The sequence below is a fragment of the Hyperolius riggenbachi genome, chromosome 1, assembly GCF_040937935.1.
Source record: "Hyperolius riggenbachi isolate aHypRig1 chromosome 1, aHypRig1.pri, whole genome shotgun sequence".
NCBI lineage: Eukaryota > Metazoa > Chordata > Amphibia > Anura > Hyperoliidae > Hyperolius > Hyperolius riggenbachi.
This window is the reverse complement of record NC_090646.1, coordinates 486,117,660-486,134,044: the sequence shown is the minus strand read 5'-3', so window position 1 is coordinate 486,134,044 and position 16,385 is coordinate 486,117,660. Positions and strand designations below refer to the sequence as shown.

Here is a 16,385-nt window from a genome sequence, read left to right as displayed (position 1 = left end):
ATTTTTCATCTTCTGTTTAAAATAGCGCTCTGCAAATGAAAAGTACCAAAAAAAAAAACCAGGATGTAAAAAAAGTACTGTGGATATTATTTGGAGTATTTTCTTGCTTGCTGGTGGCTTAATAGGAATTTTATTGAGAAGGTGGAACCTAGGAGAAAACTTTATTCAATTCACTTTTTCTCTCAAGTTTCCTTCTAGGATATATTTTTTTATCTTTTATTGGTGGCTTAAATGGAATTTTATTGTCAAATTGTAAAAATATCAGCTAGAAGAAAACACAGGAGAAAAAGGGAATTTTACATGGGCCCTTGGCCCATATGCAATTAACTTTTTATCCTGAGTTTTCTCCTAGGAGATAATGTTTCATCTTCGATTTAGAATAACTTTTCAGCACTTTGCAAAAGAAAAAGTACCAAAAAGTAGGCGAAAAAATACTATCAATATTATTTAGAGAATGTTTTTGCTTAAAGAGAACCCGAGGTGGTTTCTAAGAATGATATCCGCACACAGAGGCTGGGTCTGCCTATACAGCCCAGCCTCTGTTGCTATGTAGTGGCCCCCCAGGCCCCCCCTGCGCTCTGCTATGCCCCCATAAATCACAGCCACGTGGTCCACAAGCAGTAGGCTGTGTTTACCTATGTAGTGTCACTTCACGCCGCTCCCCCGCCTCCTGCATAGCTCCGGTCCCCGCCCGCGTCCCTTCCCTCCAATCAGCAGGGAGGGAAGGGACGCGGGCAGGGACCGGAGCTATGCAGGAGGCGGGGGAGCGGCGAGAGTGACACTACATAGGTAAACACAGCCTGCTGCGTGTTGACAGCGCGGCTGTGATTTATGGGTGCATAGCAGAGCGCAGGGGGGGGCCTGGGGGGACACTACATAGCAACAGAGGCTTGGCTGTATAGGCAGACCCAGCCTCTGTGTGTGGATATCATTCTTAGAAACCACCTCGGGTTCTCTTTAATGGTGATTTAAAAGGCATTTATTGACAAGTTTAAAATATCACCTAAGAGAAAACTCAGGAGAAAAAGTGAATTGCATATGGGCCCTTGTCTCTATGATTGATGAAAAATGGATGCATGTTTGTTTGGTGCTGAAGTTATGGGCAGGTGGATGTGTGCACTGTAGAAAGATACTTGTGTATTTAATTGGCTTTTCTTTTTGTGTTCACAGGGCTGGCTACAACAATATGGCTACCTTCCTCCAGGTGACCTCCGAACTCACACATTACGCTCCCCACAGTCTTTGCCTGAAGCTATTGCTGCTATGCAACGGTTCTATGGATTAACAGTTACAGGCAAGATGGACAGCGAGACGGAAAGGTATATCGACCATCTGGGCAGGAATATTGAATGAAAAATGTATCTGTGTTTATGGGATCTGATCCACACATGACAGGCGCAGGGGACCAAAACTATTAACTAGAACAGTAGAATTTCAAGAGTAAAAAGTCCAGATGCTACAGCAGGCATGTTTTGTTACAATAGTTTCAGTCTTGTGTATTTCTCTAGTTATTGACACACAAAGAAGCCACATCCCTTAGGGGTGGTTCACAGTGCTCAGTTGCGGTGCAGAGTAATTCTGCATGTCTGGTCACTGCCCATACAATTCAATGGACCTGTTCACAGTACTGCGGTGTAACTGATCGGGTTATTCTAGCTCGCTGCATGCAGGCTTTGCATTATGTCCAGTCTCCATTGCAGTTCATTTAATAGAAAGAAGATTGGAACCAGCACCACTAAATAATTCGTAAATAATTCAACCACGCTAGGTGTGCAAGGGGACGCATAAGCTAGCATTAAATTCAACCACGCTAGGTGTGCAAGGGGACGCATAAGCTAGCATTAAATTCAACCACGCTAGGTGTGCAAGGGGACGCATAAGCTAGCATTAAATGCAACCACGCTAGGTGTGCAAGGGGACGCATAAGCTAGCATTAAATTCAACCACGCTAGGTGTGCAAGGGGACGCATAAGCTAGCATTAAATTCAACCACGCTAGGTGTGCAAGGGGACGCATAAGCTAGCATTAAATGCAACCACGCTAGGTGTGCAAGGGGACGCATAAGCTAGCATTAAATTCAACCACGCTAGGTGTGCAAGGGGAAGCATAAGCTAGCATTAAATTCAACCACGCTAGGTGTGCAAGGGGAAGCATAAGCTAGCATTAAATTCAACCACGCTAGGTGTGCAAGGGGACGCATAAGCTAGCATTAAATGCAACCACGCTAGGTGTGCAAGGGGACGCATAAGCTAGCATTAAATTCAACCACGCTAGGTGTGCAAGGGGAAGCATAAGCTAGCATTAAATTCAACCACGCTAGGTGTGCAAGGGGAAGCATAAGCTAGCATTAAATTCAACCACGCTAGGTGTGCAAGGGGACGCATAAGCTAGCATTAAATTCAACCACGCTAGGTGTGCAAGGGGAAGCATAAGCTAGCATTAAATTCAACCACGCTAGGTGTGCAAGGGGAAGCATAAGCTAGCATTAAATTCAACCACGCTAGGTGTGCAAGGGGACGCATAAGCTAGCATTAAATGCAACCACGCTAGGTGTGCAAGGGGACGCATAAGCTAGCATTAAATTCAACCACGCTAGGTGTGCAAGGGGAAGCATAAGCTAGCATTAAATTCAACCAGAAAAAAGTAGCCCTCGATGCACCACACTAGACAAAAATGTCAAAAAATGTAAAGTAATCTTTATTCAAACATCTATGAACAATAAAATATAGATAAAAACAACAAGACACTGGGGTCTCTTAATAAATAGTACGTCAATTGTCCAAAAAATTGATAATGAATAGTATGTATGATAGTGGACAAATAAATGGCCTCTCTATGCCACAAATAAGTAAATGAAAATATAAATAAGTCACAGCGTAAATAAATAATTTCACAATCCTATATACAAAATAAATACCAATGTGCAAATGGACCAGAAACAACCTACAAAAATAAATAAATATATATATACATATATATATATATATATATATATATATATATATATACATACATACATAGGTAGACCTATACTACTGATTATTGAAACATATTAGTGCCAAGGGGTGATTGGCACTAATATCCATTGCAGTTCACACTCAGTTTAACATGGCGTTATGGCCACTGTGAATCCAGTCTAATACATTACAGTCCAGTCTAATACATTACAGTCCAGTCTAATACATTACAGCAAAAGTATAGTCATATTTTTCACGTATAGCTATAGCTATATATTTGCTTTGCTGCAGTTAGGGCACTGCTGAGCTGACACTCCTAACCCTGCTCTGCTCGACTAGGTTATCCAGCACTGACCAGATGCTAAAATCCCAGCAAGCAATTCTTCAGCAGATATGACTGCTATGTATCTCCTCTTCTATAATCCCACACTGCTTGGCTAGGGAGTCCAGTAAGGACCAGCAGCTAAAATCCCAGCAAGAAAATCTGCAGCAGAAGAGACTGCCACATATTTTGTATAATCCCACACTGCAACAGCCAAGCCCACATAAGACTCTCAACATGGGCCTCATGCTGTAAAGAAAGAACTCTTCACTTTGCTTTTATCATGTCAACTACCCAATCAGATTTCCTTTTTTTGTACCCTCTCTAACCTAATTGTGTATTTCAAGATCATGGCCTTTTGATTATAGACTTATTCTTCTCATTGCTTGAAACCATATCTCCTGCAACTAAAAGTCCTCAGTAATACACACTGATAGAGCATGTACATACACATAAATATATACTTATCAATGCCTGCTACCTGGTTATTTACAGAGCTATGAAAAAACCCCGCTGTGGTGTTCCAGATAAATTTGGAGCTGAGATTAAGGCCAATGTGAGGAGAAAGAGATATGCCATCCAGGGGCTGAAATGGCAGCACAAGGACATCACTTTCTGGTATGTGAAAACATCTTCTTATTACAAACTTTTTATCTCTAGATTCAATTCTTCTGATTAAATATCGCTCTTCTCCATCCTAGCATACAGAACTACACACCCAAAGTGGGTGAATATGAAACATACCAGTCTATCCGGAGAGCCTTTACTGTGTGGGAGAAGGTAACACCACTGAGGTTCCGGGAGGTTCGATATGTGGACATCCAAGATGGACATGCGAAACATGCTGACATCATGATCTTCTTCGCTGAGGGTTTCCATGGAGACAGCACCCCTTTTGATGGAGAAGGAGGTTTTCTGGCACACGCATACTTTCCTGGGGCTGGGATTGGAGGAGACACTCACTTTGACTCAGCAGAGCCTTGGACATCCAGAAATGATGATCTAGATGGTAAGGACAGAGTTACACGATGAGAGAATAGTAGTGAGTAGTGTGCATACAGTATGGGTAGGAAGAAATCTAACCATACAGCAATATCCGTTATAATTTACTATTTTTCTTCATGTAGGGAATGACCTGTTTCTTGTGGCTGTTCATGAACTGGGACATGCATTGGGTCTAGAACATTCCAACGATCCTTCAGCTATCATGGCTCCATTCTACCAGTGGATGGATACTCAGAACTTTGAGCTACCTGATGATGACCGCAGAGGAATCCAACAAATATATGGAAGTGGTATGTAAAGAAATGTTGGCAAAAAATGGAGGGTTCATAGATTAGAAAGCTCAGTTCACACTGCAAGGTAAAACAGCATTTTTTTCCAGATCACAGCGGAACACGAAAACGGACGGTGAACAGATACTATGTTATTAATAGAGTCTGTTCACAATGTCAATCAGAACTTGATCAAAATGTAATGCAAATGCAAAGTCCCGACCTGCACAGCTTTTCCTAATAGCGTATGTGTGTTCTATAGAAACCTATGGTGGAAACACATATGCTCCGCATGCGAATCAGTCCCGAAAATCGAAGTAGACACTGAATTGTACAATCCGAACGGTCTGTTTTGCCTATGGCTTAATATGAACTGAGCCTTATGCCTATTACACACGGTACGATTTTCCGTGCGATAGATGGATCCGATTGATAAAATCTGTCATGTCCAATATTGCTCCCAATCGTTTCTGCGCTCGATTTCTCATAGCAGTGAATGGAAAAAGATAAGAAAAATGAATGAAGATAAGAGAATTGAGTGCAGAATCGTGCAAAAAAAAACAGTCGGGTCGCAAAATAGCATGGAAAATCTTACCGTGTGTACCCAGCATAAGAATACAGTCAGAAAGGAGAGGTGATTGTTTTTAATACAATGAACCTAGAAGATAAGATATTGGCAAGATTAAGATTGTGGTTTATTGCACTATGTATCTGATTAGTAGTGCTGAGTCAAGAATTCAGTAATTAAACAATCTGTGCCCATCCTGGAAAAGAAAGTGGCGGGTAGCGAGTCTAAAGCTATGTACACTAATTCAATCCCTACAGGCAACTGTTCCATGCATGAGCACATTTGTTTACAGCTGAGTGTTGCCATGGGGAAGGGAGGAGGGACAGCACATGGTGGAGCAGCTTCCGGCAGGCAGGGTAAAGAAGAGAACAATGCGTTAAGCTAGTGCTTGGCCCCAAAACACTCAGCCCAGTACAATCTACCATGTATAGGAAGCTTGAGGTATTAGCCCATATCAGTTTGACAAATAACACAAGTGCCAGCTAACTGATCCACAGTGAGCACCTTTGATTTGCTAGCCACTGCTTCCACTTCCTGGGAAAGCAGGGATTTATATATAGACAAATTCACTCAAATTTGGTGAATAGAAATAGACACTTTTTGTAAACATTTCTGTAAACCTGTTTTTAAAAGAAACCTTACGTAGGAGAAATATGGAAGATACCATTTCTGACTTCCATTTTACAAATACTACTTGTGTGGCTATTGTGATGAGCTTCTGCCTCTAATACTTCCTAATCATTGTCCCAGAATGAGTGCAGTTCAGGTGTTCTGACATCACTGGCTGCATACTGCTTGTAAGCATGGCACTAAACACTGTTAGTACTATTAGGTCTGTGACAGTGTTGGCTATCCAGTGCAGCTCCCAGCCACTGTGTGCATCATTACATGTGGCTTTTCCATTGCGCAGTCCAGTAAGTAAATAAGTTGAGAGACCAGTTTATATAAAACTGACTATACTATGGGCTTGATTCACAAAACGGTGCTAACTGTTAGCACGCTGTGAAAAATGCTTTGCGCGAAATTTCGGGTGATAACGGTTATCGTGTGCAAAAATTCACGTTCGCGCATTAACGCAAATTTTTCGCAGGTTAACATTCGCGGGATAAATTTGTGTTAATGCGTGAAAAATCTGCGTTAACGCGCAAACTCAAATTTTTTCCGCGCGATAACCGGTTTTCCAACAAAACCCGTTTTTCATGCAAAAACGCGCTAAAATGCAGGGCTGTGGAGTCGGTATAAAAATCTTCCGACTCCGACTCCTCAATTTATGAAATCACGACTCCGACTCCGGGTACCCAAAATGGCTCAGACTCCTCGACTCTGACTCCTTAGTCTAATACTTAACAGGGATGTGGATTTTGTACAAAAATCAGCCGACTCCGACTCCTCAGTTTATGAAATCAACGACTCCGACTCCGGGTGCCTAAAATTGCCTTGACTCCGACTCCAACTCCGACTCCACAGCCCTGCTAAAATGCGCGTAAAGCCGTGCTAACAGTTAGCACCGTTTTGTGAATCAAGCCCTATATATTCCTAGAGGAGAAAAAGATGACTGCCTTCATATATCTTTTACCTTAGAGGGGTCTTTTTTTTAATGAACTTTTTTAATGGTAACCATTACATTGAGTATTGAGTAATTATATCCATGATTTGTAACTTTAAAAAAGAGGCTTTCAAATATATCTGCTGCAAAAGTTTTTAATATTTCCTAAGTTATCTGATTAGTCGGCTTTCCTAGTACATCAGAAATTACACTGACTGCTCTAGAGACAATAAAATGAGGGGTTGTGACAGCCAGGAAGTAATTGCTTATCGTTGAATGGGCAAGGGGGAGGGATGTCAAAAGTATTAAAATTTTCCTAAAGCATATTTTAAACTCCTAGTGTAAAGAATGTAAAATAATGAATTCCAATAGCTGACAGAACTTGAGAGGAGTGCTTTTATTTAATAATTGTTGAGTTTTTATTTATATGTACTTTTTACTTTCTACTTACTGTAAATGTATTTTTAGGACATGGAGAAGGAATACCAACTCGTGCACCTCGCCCAACACGTGCTCCTCGACCTACCCCAGCATATCGGCCAGATGTCCCCGATGACCCACATGTTCCAGGTTTTGGACCAGACATTTGTCAAGGCAATTTTGACACCATTGCAGTGTTGAGGGGAGAGATGTTTGTCTTTAAGGTCAATAGGTGCAACATATCTCATAAACATGACTAATTGCATCTCCAAACCCGTCTAACTGATCTGTCTTTGCAGGAGCGCTGGTTCTGGCGTGTGCGAAATAACCGTGTAATGGATGGTTACCCACTTCCCATTGGGCATTTCTGGCTTGGGCTCCCAAATTCTATTAATTCAGCATATGAACGCAAAGATGGCAAATTTGTCTTCTTCAAAGGTAATTATTCTAATAACAATTTTGGTCTTTGTACTGAAAATGAACACCCAAGTTTACAGTCCCAGATTTTTCATCCTTAGCAAAACTGAGGAAAAGAAATAGGTTACTATGCCAATATTTAAAAATTTTCATATTTGATGCAACCCTTCCAGAGAAATCCCCTTTTGAAAAGTCAGTCATGTGACCCAGAGATCCCTCCAGATAGCATGGAGCTAGGAAGAGAATGGGTGTTCTCAGCTAGAGAGCAAATCTTACTTTCTAGTTCCTCCCTAACAGATGCAGCTGATCACATTCTCCTAAACCGCCAGAAGTTGGTTAACTCACCCTTGTCGCCGCCTCTATGCACTGTGCTCCACGTCGCATTCAATCTCTCTGATACCCTACACAACACATCAAAATTGTATCTGCTCCATGCAGTGCAATGCTATGGGTCATCAATCACCCACTACTCCTTCCCTCCTTGCACAAAGATTTTCCAACATGTCCAATCAGGCTTTCAATTGATAACGTTGCAGATAATTGATCATATATGTTTGCATAAAAGAGGTCTGGCATATTGGATCAAAGTGATTGAATCAAATGGGCAGTTTTAGGAGCAGAGTATTCCTCAAATAGAAGGATGCTATTGTTGATTCTTGTTATTTGTATACACAGAAAGTACCTTTATCATGTAACTGAATATTTCTTTCAGAGAGTGGATTTACTAAGGGCCCTTCCATACGTGAAAATAGTGATTGCAGTGCACCGAGATTACAATCTCGATTTTCACATACTTTTGAGCTCGCGTTTCGCCCCAAATTTTCAGATGTGATCAGAGGAGCGATTGCGTTACTCACCATGGAAAAAAAATCTATGTAAACTTTTTTTTAAAATGGGAGATTGCATAGCACTGTGTTTCCGAGGGAGGTGTAGTTCAGGGTCTGGCGATCGCCAGATCCCCAAATTACTTTTGCGCCCCGGTGCCCAGCGAGCACCGGGCACCAAAATAACCTGCTTCGCTGTACAGGGTACTGCGATCACTATGTTATCACGGTGCCCTTGTGATTGCCAAAATGCATGCACTTTGAAAATCACATTGAAGCCAATGCTTGGAAGAGCCCTAAGAGATTACTAAACTGAGAATATTTATTTTTTATGTACTTCACTTATAACAATAAACTTGGGTAACACACAATCTCTGTAATACAATGTAGGATATTTCACTTGTTTTAATCTATTCTTTGAACCCATTTTCATTATATTTCCTGTGTGTGCTTAGACAACAAATACTGGGTATTTGATGAGGCCATTCTTGAACCTGGATACCCCAAAACATTAAAGGAGATGGGTCGGGGATTGCCAAATGATAGAATTGATGCCGCCCTGTACTGGATGCCCAATGGAAAGACATATTTCTTCAGAGGAAGCAAGTAAGTAACCATACAAGATTAGGCAAAAAAAGGTGTCTGTTAAAGTATTTGACAAACAATAAAGATGTTTGCCTTGAAAGACATCCTTTGCCACAAAATTCTGTTTAATATGAGGGACTACAGGGGTGTCAAACTCAATATTGTAAGGGGCCAAAATCTAAAGCATTGCCTAATTTGGGGGCCAAATTGTTTATAAAGATTTAACATTTATTGTCTCAAACTAACTGCGGTAACTATAGCGACCATGGGTTGGCCTGCTCATCCCCCTTCTGCAGAGTAGCGCAGCGGAGCAGTTTAATATTTACCTGATCCAGTGCTCTTTCAGGACTCCTCCTGACTGCCACATGCTCTATGCTGCATACCTCTGGCTCCGAATGCATATCATGTGATTGAAAGCTGAGGGTATGGAAGCACAAAGCGTGCGGCTGGAAAGAACAGAAGCGGCACGCCGGCTGCTCTGCTGCGCTACTCTGCGATGTGGGGAGAGGGTGTCGGGAGGGGGGGGGGGGGGAGAAGGTGTTTTACCAGCCACATGGGGGGTTTTGATTTTGCTGCACTCCAGCTGAAACTGGATGAAAAGGCAATGCCCTGTCTTTCTTTTGCTGCTTACACGGATGAATATTGGAAGCTCTTCTGGGCCACATTACATGGCAAGGAGGCCATTGTGCGGGCCTTGTGTGATACCTGTGACCTGAAGTATCCATGCAAAGTATACTCCCTTTATTTACCCTCTACTACATAGATTTATGATGTCATCCCTGTGCCTCTCCGTTGGCCCTCTGTCCCTTGCATTGCAACAGAACACGTTGTTACAGCGATGTCGCTAAGGGATCGGGTCATAATTCCCATCGGTGACATCCATCTAGCGTGTGTACGGGCCCTAAATTAACTATGTACTATGCTGAAATCAAATCATTGCATATGTTGTTGTTTTTTTACGTAATTAATGCATTGTTTTCTTTTAGGTATTATCGTTTTAATGAGGAAATGAGGGAGGTGGATTCTGATTACCCAAAGCCTATCAAAGTGTGGGAAGGAATCCCTGATTCTGTACGAGGGGCATTCATGGGAAGTGATGGAGGTAAGGCTGATCTCTTATTTACCCTCTAGTTTAATGCTAGGTACACACGGTGCAATTTTCTGACAGATTTACTGTCAGATTGATTATTTCCAACATGATTTTTCAGAGGTGAATGGAAAATTGATTGAAAAATCTATTGGAATCAGATCTGTTGGAAATAGTCGATATGACAGTAAATCTGTCAGAAAATTGCATCATGTGTACCTGGCATTAGAGGTGAACAGATTAGCATTATACTGTCATGTAGATAGGTGTAGCATGTTTGAATACACAGCCTTAAGCCTGCTGTATCTTGTCATAAGGTACATACACATGTCAGATTTTCGCAAACAACCCGTCGTTTGGACTTTTGAACGTCAAATCGGGCGTGTGTACAGTCTGTCGTTCAGCTGATAAGACTGGGCTTGAGCGATCTGCTTGGCGGGTCGTTTGCAAAAATCCGACGTGTGTATGTACCTATATACAGTATGAGAGAACAGCAAAAAGACCTGGAGATCAACATCTCTAATTCTGATATGAGAACTGTTAGTAGTGGATTTAGGACATCTTTCCTTGAGGGTGGAAGGGGAGCAGACTGCAAGATCAGAGACTATGCAGAACCATTATATTTAGAGTTTTGGAGCTTAGGATTTCTCTTGCGTCACCCCGGACTGGTGGTAGATACAAATTAATAAGCATCTTCTGTACATCGAGTTCTTTCTGTGTTTTTGATTTGCATTGGGAAATCAAAGAGGGGGAGATTTTAAAAGTAATGTTTGAGTTCTAATTGACATTATATTAATTCCCTGAACTTTTATTTAATTGTATTTCTTCATTATTTTGCTGTAGACTTACTTAATGTCCTCCGTTTTGCAGCCTTCACCTATTTCTACAAGGGTAACAAGTACTGGAAGTTTAACAATCAGCAGCTGAAGACAGAATCTGGCTTCCCTAAGTCTGTACTGCAGGACTGGATGGGCTGCAGCACCGTCCGGCAGCCTGAAGATACTGATGACGACAGGGAAGTGGTGATCATTGAAGTTGATGAAGCTAGCGGAGAAGTGAGCATGGCAGCTATTGTCGTTCCAGTGCTGCTTTTGCTTTGTGTGCTGTTCCTCGGACTGGCTGTCTTTATCTTCAGGCAATATGGCACACCCAAAAGGCTTCTATACTGGCAGCGCTCCCTGTTGGACAAAGTGTGAGACTACACATATCTGGACCCTCTCCCCCATTACTGTCTCTCCAGCCCTCCCACGCCTCCCTCACACAGATACCATGGGGAGCAGCAACAGCTTCCTGGGGAGGGAAGAAGGGAGAGAGGCAGTTTGCACCATCATTGCCGCTATTTATGTGGCACGCATCACTGCGTTTAACCCCTTCACTGCCGATTGGAGCCATGTCTTATTGCACGGGTACATGTTTTATATTTTATTGGCTATTGGTCAGGCAGTGCTCCCAATAAAGCCATCACTTGCAAGAATCAGAGCAGAGATAGACACCCTGTAAAGGGTCAAGGAACATCTTTATCTCCTATATTTCTGGCAGGAGATGAGTTTTCTCTTTGCAAACACAGGTTCCTTAGCTCAGATATATAGGTTTTCTTGACTGTGAGTGAGTATTCAGGAGCACCCAGCCTGAGCCATAGGTGTGTCGAGGTGCGAGTGGGGGAGGAGCTACCTGTCTGACCATGTGAGCTTTTGTCTGCATGCCAAAAGTGACACCAGTGTCATTCTGCCAATAACACAGCTACTGTTACAAATAGCCAATCAAAGGACATTCAGAACCAGCTGCTGTGTAATGCACATTGGTGATAAAAACAATCCGAAAGATTTGGTTACTGTTTTGGACCTGAGGTCCAGTTTAATTAAAGGAGAAAATGTCTTCATGATAATCATTGTGTGACAAGGACAATAATGTTTGTCCTGTAGAATATTTAGTACTGTCCGGGATATATGACCCAGAGAAAGCTGCGATAGATAAGTGTATTGTTGCAGAGCAGGAATCTGTACCTGGAGAAGAAGAGGGACAAGTTTAAGGTCAGCAGCACCCAGCTCCCAAAGTGCCTTGAAAAGTGCCCTGTAAACCCATCCAGTTTATATCTACTAAGCCCCCCAATGGTCTCCACCAAGGAGAAGGTTGGAATCTCAGGGTTCTCTGCTGGTATCTGACCTGGAAGAAGTGCATAGCTGCTCTCATCTACTGTGTAGGAGAAGTGAGTTCAGTCACTAGTTTGGAGGTCCTGGCAGAGACAGCATCATGCAGTTACTCTGTGATGGATGAGGTTGATCTCTGCTCTGAAAGATCCTTGCAGTTCACTACCATGAAAGGACTGCTCTGCAGGTCTCTGGCTGCTGTGGGGTTCATCACGATTGCTCAGTGCCCCTGTAATTGGAAAATGAAACATCAGTGCTCTGTGAATGTCTTAGGCAGGGAAGGGGTTAATCGCAGCTCTGCAGGTTTCTGTCGGGGTGAGGTTAAGAAGGGCAAATCACATGGTACGGTCAGGGGGTGTGGGTCACGTTTCCTGTCTTGTTTCCCGTCTTTCTCCTTTATTTTTTGTTTATATTTGATTATTATAATTATTATTTGATAATCGGGCAGCTCCTGCAGGTCAGGCCGCTTTGCATTTTCCACCTGTCCACTGTAGAGGGATCAGTTGAACGATGGAGGCTGCGTGCCGGCAGCGTTCCGCCGCTCCCTCGTGCAATGAGTGGGGCACCTCTTCACCCCTTTCCTCCAGGCATGAAGCTTGGTATCACCGCTTGCACAGGACTGGAGGCACACACCCTTTCTAACGTAACGCCCAAGTGCCTTACACACCAAGCAACCTCAAAGCATTATTCCTTCAGTTTCATTTATGTAGGGAGGGGTATGGGGGACCCACTAAATCGGATTCATTAAAGCTTCTCTTATGTGGAAAATGTTGTGTTTTTTATTTTATTATTTTTTACAGTCTTTTGTAAAAGTTACCAAAAAAGCTATTTGTTATGAACCAATGGTTTTGTAACTCTAGAAATATAAAAAATAACGAAAAATTCAGACATAGCTATGTTCATCATTTATGTCAAATGCATCTACATCGTGAAATGTATATATTATGGCAAACATGGGCCCTCTGAGGCTTTCATCATACAGTTTAGTCACCATTTTACGCTCTTTGAGAAGTATGCACTTTTTATAGGCCTTTTTCTTCCTAATGAATTTTAACAGTCTTCCTTCCCACATTTAATGCTAGCATTTCCCACATTTTGATGCACAGATTCTACACACATATGGCGTTTTTACCATCATGCTGCAGTCCTGGAGGACAATATATTACAAGTGCTTTCTGCTGTAAAACTCAGCCATGGGCCACTGATATTAATAATGCTGATAATTGCTTTAAACGTACAGTACAAGGAGCACCCAAGATTTCTTGTAATTTAATAGTATTAAAGCGGGATTTACAGCTTTAAAATCAAATTCCATCTACCCACTGCTCTGTGTTTATTATGCAGTCTACAACCTGATCGTGCATTGCAAGCATTCCAATATAATCATAAAAGTTTCTGCTGTAATAAATCTTATATCAGTCAGCTGGCTCTATTTGGTACATTGCTGAGGAGAGGGAAGCTTGTCATCTCCCCTCCCACATTCCTGCTCCTCACTGATTGGCTGAGGGCAGTTACGTGTTACGACACAAGGCTGAGAAGGGAGAAGCTGCTGAAATATGATCTATTGTGTTCTCATGTGTGTTTACAAAGCAAGCTAGATATTACAGTGCAGTTTCTAGGAGAAAAAAGAGTAAGGGAGGAAATCACATCAGGATTGGCTTCAGTCAGAGGCAGTAAAGATGGAAAATACCTGAAACTATTTTTATTTACTATATAAAATTCACTTAAAACAATACATATGTTATTTTAGTGGAACAAGTATTTATCTACTTATATATATGCTTTTTTCCTGGGATAGTACGGCTGTCCCTGCTGCTTTAAAAAGTATTTTTCCATTAAGAATTGCAGTTAGCTTTGAGTTTCCACAATTGACTGGAGCTGATACTGCAGTTGTTTGCAAAAATTGAATTTATACACTTGTTACTAACTGCCCACAAATCTCCCGTTATGCATGAAGAATAGCTGCACAGAGTAGGCACTTGTTACCAGGTTTAATCAGTTTACTAGCAGCAAACGTGATCACTCATATCATCATCATGCGCGGGTGGGCTCAAGCTTTTATTGGGCGGCCATGAATGTGGAAGAGGAGCCACGCGGCCCTGATAGGATTAGCGACAATGCCTTGTCACTAATCTTTGGGGGGGGCCGCACTCAGTGTCAGGGGACAGCAGACCACAGAGGGAAGCCTCAATAGGATCCAGAGGCTTCCCTCTCTTTAGGTAAGTTTCTGACAGGCGGGCTCAAGCTTCTAATGGGCGGCCATGATTGTGGAAGAGGAGCCATGCAGCCCCAATATGGAGGGGGACTGGGGACTGCAGACCAACGAGGGAAGCCTCAATAGGATCCTGAAGCTTCCCTCTCTTTAGGGTAACAGCGTATTTTGAACCCGAACTGAGTGCAAATTTACTATGCATTAAAATAAATGGGAGCCTGAGCTATGACTCCAAAAGGTAACTTTGCCTTTATAAAAAAAAATTCTAAGGTACACAAATGTAGCTTATACATGGTTTAGAGGTTTTGGTTGTGCCACATTGGAATCTGGTAATTTGACCTGTTGTCACATAAGAACTATAGAAACAATATGATGTACCTGTGTCAAAAGTAAAAAGCTGACTATGCAGACCTTGCACAAAGCAAAGACACCATGTAATGAATATTATTTGCAGCCCATGAAGACTTTTATGTCATTTTCCAGTGATAAGTAAACCCATTTAAGGGGAACTCAAGGTGAGAGGTATATGGAGGCTGACAAGTTTATTTCCTTTTGAATAATGCACATTGCCTGGCTGTCCTGCTGATCCTCTGCCTCTACTACTTTAAGCCATAGACCCTGACCAAGCATGCAAATCAGATGTCTATGACAAATCTGATATTAGCTTCATGCTTGTTTCTGGTATGTGATTTAGACCCTACTGACCAGAAAGGGCAGCCAGGCAACTGGCATTTTTTAAAGGAAATAAATATGGCAGCTTCCATAGATCTCACACCTCGAGTTCTTTTCAAACTTAACATGTGTATAATTTGTTACACAAACACTGTAGGTGTTGCATATAAAGCATGAGTACCTAAATTATGTTAATCCCCATAAACTTAGCATGCACTGCCTGCACACATGAATTTTAATGAATCTTTTTGAATATACCCCAAGGCCACAGCTTGAAGTAGGACACAGCCACTAAGAGCTGTGGCAATAAGCTAGTCATGCAGTGACACATAAATAGGTCAACATACACATGTATCCAAAAAATACAGTTAGGCAGCAGCATATTTCCCAAATAACAACTAGGCAGCATGTGCTCAACAAAATTGGGCAATCATTTCTCCCAAATAACATATTTAGACATCATGTTCCTTTAAAGTACACATGAAGTGAGAAGGATTTGGTGGCTGCCATATTTATTTCCATTTAAATAATAAAAGTTGCCTGGCAGTCCTGGCTATGGCAGTGTCTGAATCGCACACCAGAAACAAGCATGCAGCTAATCCAGTCAGACTTCAGTCAGAAACACCTGATCTGCATGCTTGTTCAGGGACTTTAGTTAAAAGGATATGAGGCAGAGACTCGGCTTGGCAGACAGGCATCTGCATGGTTAAAAAGGAAATAAATATGTCAGTCATATATACCCTTTCGGTTCAGGTGTCCTTTATAGGACTACCCCCTCCCCCCCCACCACCACCACCACCACACACACACACACCTTAACTGCACCCCTTGATAAACTCCTAATAATATTAGTAGTTTTTCATGATAGACCTCCAGTAACAGACAACACCCTATGACAACCCCCGAGTAACAGCAACCAAAGAGGAACCCAATGATGGTTTGTGAAAAGTCCTTTGCAGACAATAGTAAAATACTGTATCTCCATTATAACTCCTTAAAGCAGTAGGATTACCCATACTATGCCAGGGAAAAAACACACATATAAGTAGATAAATACTGGTACTTGATCTACTTACATAACAGATGTACTGTACTGTCCACATTTTGATTTCAGTACATGTTATATAGTAAATGAAGAGAATTCTGTTCCTGGTGGGGGCCATGTCTTTTGCCCACAGTTAAGCTAAATCTCTGATGTCATTTCTGCCCTTTACTTTTTTTCTTTTCTCCAATTGCTGAGTCACCTCAGCCCTGTTTGTAAACACAAGTGAGCAGGGGATCGTGTTTCAGATAAGAAGCTAAGCAGGGAAATAAAGGGAAGAGGAGGAATATATTATAGATAAAAAGAACCCCC

The 16,385-nt window shown here is 41.9% G+C and overlaps 1 protein-coding gene across 1 annotated transcript in view; it reads left to right on the top strand.

The window, feature by feature from the left end:
- MMP14 (matrix metallopeptidase 14) overlaps positions 1 to 13,033 on the top strand; it is a 47,247-nt gene extending 34,214 nt beyond the window's left edge. Inside the window, exons 2-10 of the mRNA XM_068242123.1 lie at positions 1,171 to 1,319; positions 3,775 to 3,897; positions 3,981 to 4,288; positions 4,407 to 4,574; positions 7,136 to 7,311; positions 7,387 to 7,525; positions 8,784 to 8,934; positions 9,900 to 10,015; positions 10,871 to 13,033. Of these exons, the coding sequence (XP_068098224.1) occupies positions 1,171 to 1,319; positions 3,775 to 3,897; positions 3,981 to 4,288; positions 4,407 to 4,574; positions 7,136 to 7,311; positions 7,387 to 7,525; positions 8,784 to 8,934; positions 9,900 to 10,015; positions 10,871 to 11,196 (1,656 nt within the window). The 3' untranslated portion in view covers positions 11,197 to 13,033. The remainder of the gene's footprint in view (positions 1 to 1,170; positions 1,320 to 3,774; positions 3,898 to 3,980; positions 4,289 to 4,406; positions 4,575 to 7,135; positions 7,312 to 7,386; positions 7,526 to 8,783; positions 8,935 to 9,899; positions 10,016 to 10,870) is intronic.
- Positions 13,034 to 16,385: the final 3,352 nt, after the last annotated feature.